Here is a 6761-nt window from a genome sequence, read left to right as displayed (position 1 = left end):
CACACCTCTAATAAACCACAGGGGTTTCATAAGAAGGTTGCAGCACAGCCTTGAGAAAAAGGAAGAAAATGAACTGAGCCATAGAGAGAGACAGGATCGCGCTGTCATCAAACCCAGACTGCCTCCAACAGCACTTTTTTTTTTTTCCTCAGAGGTCTAAGAACCCAGAAACCATGCTCCCTGACACCCAGAGATACTCTGTCATGACATGTGCTAAAAAGACACCGGTCCTTGGGTCTTTACATGGAGAAATCTGGAGCTGACTCTTAGGTTGCAGGGATGTTGCAGGGGGTGCTTTGCAGAGCTGTGTGTGCACCCCAGCTGGGGAATTCCCCTGCGCAGGGGAACCCTTTAGCAGAGCCCAGTCACTGTGGCTGTGGCTCCCACCGCCCTCCCCACCTCTGCCCCCAGCCTCTTGGGCCCTACCAAAGCCTCGGGCATCTTTACGGGACACCACAGGACCATGCTGAGTAGAGGTGTAAAACAAACCCTGGGGTGGACAAGCCCTGTTTGCAGACTCAGCCTTTTCTCCTGCCTCCTCCCTGTGTGGTTGCAGCTAGTTTTCATTGCTTGGGTAAATGTCCAGCCTCCCTAGATTCAATCACTCCAGCTGGTTTTAGCCATTCCTGTTGCTTTCTTTCAACTGGTGATGACTTCCGCAGCCTCCCAAGTAACAGGCTGCTTTTAAAAAAATTTTTTGGGTATGAATTATTTTAGGCATTTGGGGGACTTAACTGAATCAACACATCACTCTTACAAGTACTTCCCTGGAGTGTGTATATGGAAAATACTCTGCCCTGATGAAGCAGGCTGGACCACTTAGCTTCACCATCTAACAGCTGAAACAGAAGAGGATCTGAAGCAATTTGAAGCCTGGTTTTAGACCATAGTCCTTTGCCACTGCACCATACACATGCAAAAATATCTCTGTTCTGTTTTCATATGGAAATCTAAAACTTCCTCGCCACTGAAAATCAACTTTTTTTAAGTACTCTGGACTGCACCACGATATTCTGGTGGCAGGAATACTAAGATACCTGTGTTGGAATGGCTACGCTAGCAATGGCAAATCAGTTCACACTACATGTTAGGATAACCCTCCTTCCTTGGTATTGGGAGGTGGCAGGATTTCTGTGTGCGGGGATGACAGTTAAAACAAACAGCAAATATGAGGCATATGAAAACAGAGAGTAAACTAAGTGAAAATGACCCAATTTTTTACTGATTTGTTCAATGAGTTACTGCAAGTAATTTTTTCCTTCTACTATTTATGGGGTTTCCCTCTTCTACGTGTTACCACGGTCACTGTGGTGTAACGTTAATTTGTTTATATAACCCCTGAGTTGCACTTACAGACCCAAATGTTATTTCAGAGCCACTACACTTGGGGAAGATTTTCTAAAACCTGTACATTAAAGCTTCAAGGAACAGTGATTTTTTACCATAACACAAATGGGGCCTCCTTCAGAGAAGGGCACGATGCTAACTGTCCTACCATGAAAAGACAGTTCAGCCCCACTGATGCTCTGCTCCCCTTTGAATCTACAACCAGGCTTCAGCCTTGTAATGCGCTTGTTTTAACCGCATGTTCCATCACTTCTTTTCAGACCATGCACCAGAAAAAGAAACTGATGGGCATGGTTTACTATTGAATTTAATTAAGGTAAACCTGAGATCAGGAGCTCAAGAGCACAGTGGCAAGTATAGAACAGTATTTATTGCATTTAGTCCAAATATTAGTTAACTTCAAAAAAGTTTTTTTCCTACAGCTTATTTTGTAGCTTAAAACTGGTAAAAGACCAAACCTCTATGAGTATTTACTTTACAATAGCAACGTAACTTCTTTGTAGGTTAATGCATCATATACAAAATACTACTTGAATCCCAAAAGGGTATTAAAACTCTGGGCATGAGATGTCAGGAAACTCAACTGTCTCAGCCCACATTAACTTTTTTCTACAATATAAAGCAGAATAACATTTTACAGAAACTCATATCATGAATGAAGCTGTCCTCTATGAAGTGTTTGTTGGTTGAAATTACTAACAATGAAGTAAAAATACTCAGATCTATTTTAGGCTTAACAGATTGACTGCTTCACAGCCCTGGGGAACCTTCACCCGTTCTGTCTGAGGTGGAAGCTGAAGAAAAACCTAGCAGAGTGTATTCTGACTTCAAGATGTATTTAGTAAATAAAATTTTAAAAAAAGGACCTTTCATACTTGGTTACAGAGAGGAACAGCCATGAAGAAGGATATTCTTCCGCTTTTGGTGCTTCATGTGCTTGCAAAGGTCAGCAGAGACCTTTGATAAATCATTCCTTCTTACCAGTAAGTTCATTATATTGGAAGTACACATTAAAACAGTAAATGTTGTACCTTTTATGGCATATTTTAGCTTCCACATTTTGCATATTGGGCACTGAACAAAATCTGACTACTTTCCTGAAGGTAAAAGTAAATTCACTGGTATTTCCCCCCTAGAGCTTCCTTTTACAGGAGCAGCATCAGCAAAATCTCAAAATGCATCTAAAGCTACTCCTTAACTTTAGGGAGGAAAAAAGGACCAAAGAATAAGACAACAGTATTTCTGTAAGCAGCAATAAGTCCAACACAGTCAAATTTTAGTGTACAGAGTACTGTGACACACACAATATAAATTATTCTTCATTTGGCCTCATGACTTCCTTGGATTTTTTTGTAGCTTGTATTGAAAATTTAAACAGCATCATTATATTCAGGTGCCACTGCTACAGCAGGTTTGGACCTCCTGTAATACTAGCACTTTTGCCAACCTCTCCTGCCTCCTAGTAGCAAACTTCTAAGGAATATTGAAGAGCAGATAATTTCTTTCCTTTACAATTCCCTTTAAATATTGACACAGAGGCTGGCACTATCACAGCTCTTCTTCCTTACTGTAGTACAGTGGCAAAATGCAGTGATGCAAATTAGTCAAATTATCTTCAATCTAAAATACCTTACATGAAGTGTGGATGTTAATAGTCATTAACTATTTAGCTCTTATGTGGTACTCGATGGACAGTAAAGTTAGAAAAAAAACTATTTCCCAAGTGCTATTTTACTGCACTGCTAACTTGCACTGATACAAACATGTTTTTTAACACCCTATACAGACACACACCAACACTTTGGTCTCCTAAGTGATTTGAAGAGTTGGATTTCATTTCTTACAGGGGAAAAAAATCCTCCTATTTGGTTATTCTACAGTTATTCAATAGAGTTGTTTGTCAGCACTAATCCATGGTTTAGTGCTTAGTCTCTGCTGCCTTCAGTGTCCTGCTGCACTCCAGAGGAGAAGCAGCACTGATTTATTGTCTTTGAAACTACACTCCTTACACTCTTACCTCAAAAACAAGTTCAAAATTGATCATGGATACTTACTGTAAGTGCATTTCAGTGAGTGCCATAGCCATGTCCTAGACACTTCTTGCCTGCCTCCTCCTCTGCTTGGAGAAGCGCTCAAAAGCCACTCTTTCACCCCAAACCCCAAGTGGGAGCAGACAGCCCTCACCAGGGAGAGCAGGGCTTCCTCTGCCTTCCCTGAAGCCTATGCAAGGATTCAAAAGTGTTCAAAAAGATGTGGGACACATACCCTTCTGGTTACTGAGACAAAGGTCCAGTCAGGTTTCTTCAAAATATCTTTGTAACAAAGAGGGTTGGCAAGGAGAAAAATATTAAATAACAAAAACCAGAGGGTAGAGCCCTGCTGCCAGCCACCGCTCTCTCCCTATGCTGCAACAAGCTGGAGTACTCACTGTAAGAAATGTGTGGATCTTCATCCCACAAAGAAAACCTGAAAAGGTTTCCCAGTAAGCAGGGAGCCAGAGAGGTGAACTGTGGTTAACCTCTGATGGTGTACCTGACCTTCTAGATCCAGCTGATGTTCAGATGCTTTTGTTTCTCAAGCATAGACAGCAGTTCTTGATGCACAGCAGCTTTCATGCTATTCTTTTTGACCCTGTGAATGCTCAAAATCAGAACACAGAAGTAGCACAGGTGCAAGTTGCAAAGAAATCCTGAACTTCCCTTCAACTGGCTGGATTTGACCGTGCAAGATTGCATTTTATAAAGATATTTTTTCCTACATTGACAGCTACTCTATGCTTAGAATTTTGTCAAAATTATTACAAAACATTTATTGACAGTAGCAAAAAACAGAACATTTTTTTTGTAAACAGAAATTAAAGCGGAAAATGGCTTTAAGTCATTTTTGACCAGCCAGCTGTACAAATGCTTAAGCAAATCAGCAGTCAGGGAGGTTGGGTTTGGAAGAATCCACGTTGAGTTCAGGAGAGGTCATGTCTTATTAGATCACCAAAATAAGCTGTTATTGTCTTCAGTTTGTTATTGAGAAAATTTTGTTCTATTTCAACTTTCCCTCCTGGCCCTGCTAAAGAAGCCACCTGAAAAGCAAAGAACAAAAAGCGAATCAATCAATGCACAGCAAAAGAGGCAAAACCCCAAACCTTTTATTCCCATGAAACATCATGTAAAACACATCTTTGGCTCTGTTAATACTGGTGATAATATTCCTTTGTCACCTAATGTCCTCTTTCAGTGTCTCCTTTTACTCACAGAAGCGGTTTGTGGCTTCCTTGTGACTGAAAAATCCTCCTCGCCCCAAGCCGTGAAAATAAGAGGACTTCAGAACTGGAGATAAATAGTCATTGTTGCATACACTGTGCTGAGGCGAGAGATGCTAGACTCTGGTTTGCAGGGTACTTGGCATTTGAGACACCCAGTTGCAGCAAAAGCAAGCTGTAAACTGTGCTGTGAAGGTGTCAAGATCCCAAGTTTTGAGGGAAGAGTAAAACCAAACCCTGGAATTAGAAAGCATAAAGGTTGCACTGAAGATTGGCAGGGGAAATGACCCAATCAAAACCAACCCCAAAACTCCAAACAGGCAGAGAAGCTCACAAAAACCAGTTACAGTTTTTTGCTGTTGCTATTGCAACCAAAAATAATGCTGTTGTGTGTGTGCACTGGAGTCTCAGGCAGTGCTGAGGGTAAGGCTGCGGGCAGCTGAGTGACTGCAGGCAGGGAGAGCCTATCAGGCAGCACTGGTCCTAGCTCTCATGTTTATGGTCACTGGGGTGAGAATTTCACCATTCACACTTTGTTGACTGAGCTCGGTGCACACCTTTAATGCTTAATGATTACACACAGACAACATTTTGCAGCGGACTTTGCATTTTGGACTGGAGCAGGCAATACTCTCTCCTCTCCTGTTCCTACTCATGATGCCCGGTACGACCCCTTTGAGGGACGACAGCCATACAGGCTACCAATTTGGCACCAGGACAGACTGCACAGACAGAAGGAAGAGAAGAACATCAGAACTGAGTGTTGACTGCTTTTTTCGCCCCCATCATGGACCCCAAGGACCTGTGCTGTGGTGAGGGTCCCCGCTCCACAGTCAGTGCTGCTGTTCTCCCTGCCTGCTGCAGAAGAGCTATTTTTATAGTTCCCTATGCAGGGAAAACTTCCCAGGCAGACATAAAGGGGTCAAGGTCTACAAGCCTGCAGTAGATTTTAACTGATCTTTAAACCAAGAAGTCTGTGATGTTAGCAGTTGAAATGTAAAGTTCAGGTTGCGTTATTAACACTTCTAAACCCCTTTGAGACTTGATTTTGTACTGCAGATTTAAATATAAACACGCCGAACTTCCTCTATTTTACTGTAAGAAAAAAAACAGCTTATCAGGAGGAAATAACAGATTAATCTAAACTATACTTTGAACCTTTATTGACTTGCCCAGAAAACGACCACACTTATCTAAACCAAGCATTTACTTTTCTGTTTTTTTTTTTTTTTCCCTTTTCATTTTTTTGTTTCTGCAGACAAAAACAAAAGTATGAATGGTTTCTTCATCCTTCAATTTAAGGGTAAAAGGAAAAAAATCTTCACGTTCTTGTCAAAGAGGAACCTGCGACTGAAGTAAAAAAGCAGAAGCTGGCTTATAAATAGCACAAGAATCTGAAACTGGCAAGTGATCAGGAATGTTAATTTTACGACTTATCTTTTCTTGAAATCCTAAAAGCAATTAACGTTGTCGGGTAATCCACATTGCTTTTTCTAGGAAGACATTAAGTTTGTATTTCTAATTTATTATAAGCAAAAGCTGGAATGTCCTTTTCAAAAAGTGTTAGAGGCTTTGCACTTCATAGCTAATGTTATTGAAGTATTCTAAAATATTAATTAGATTAGTCAATGTAATATAGAATATTAAAATTACTGTCTTGGGGTTACATACTCCTGTTTTCAGGTTACAATTTGTGTCACTAGCATATCTAAGTATGACTAACACATTGATATTAAACACAAGTGTTTACTAAATATTTCTCTTAGAAGACCAAGTAAAGCAAAATGTTTCATTGGTAACACAGGCAAACGCTGCTCCTCTGCTGAGGGGTGGCATCCACTGAAGGACACGTGAAAAGTTACATATGCTGTGTCTAATCTAAGGGTCAGATCCAGGATAACTAAGACTAATTTCAAACGACTACTGAAAGTATTTGACAAACCCATGAGTGACAAAAATCTAATGAGCACACAGGCATAAGCTCTGCAGGGACGGATCCAGCACCACACGCTCCTCAATCCTTCCAATACTCAGAGGATAGAAATGCAAATCCTCTGTGATGATGCTTATTTGTAAATTGCTGGAGGTTGCAAATGTAATTACATAGGAGTTGCCAAGTTTTCCTCAGAAGGGCTCAGTCAACCCTGACGGTGTAACG

The 6761-nt window shown here is 41.0% G+C and overlaps 1 protein-coding gene across 9 annotated transcripts in view; it reads right to left on the bottom strand.

Annotated features, from left to right (window-relative positions):
- Positions 1–1697: 1697 nt before the first annotated feature.
- Positions 1698–6761, bottom strand: part of TGS1 (trimethylguanosine synthase 1) — a 30008-nt gene continuing 24944 nt past the window's right edge. For 5 of the 9 annotated variants that reach the window (XM_074881391.1, XM_074881422.1, XM_074881448.1 and 2 more), the window contains one exon: positions 1698–4423. In XM_074881391.1, coding sequence (XP_074737492.1) covers positions 4307–4423 — 117 coding nt within the window. In that variant the 3' untranslated portion in view covers positions 1698–4306. Of the gene's footprint in view, positions 4841–6761 lie in introns of all 9 variants that reach the window. The other 4 variants (XR_012630525.1, XM_074881408.1, XR_012630523.1 and 1 more) reach the window with 4 other exon arrangements.

Source organism: Strix uralensis, chromosome 1, assembly GCF_047716275.1.
Source record: "Strix uralensis isolate ZFMK-TIS-50842 chromosome 1, bStrUra1, whole genome shotgun sequence".
Lineage (NCBI taxonomy): Eukaryota > Metazoa > Chordata > Aves > Strigiformes > Strigidae > Strix > Strix uralensis.
The sequence above is the reverse complement of the archived record's forward strand: the minus strand, read 5'-3'. Positions and strand labels throughout refer to the sequence as shown.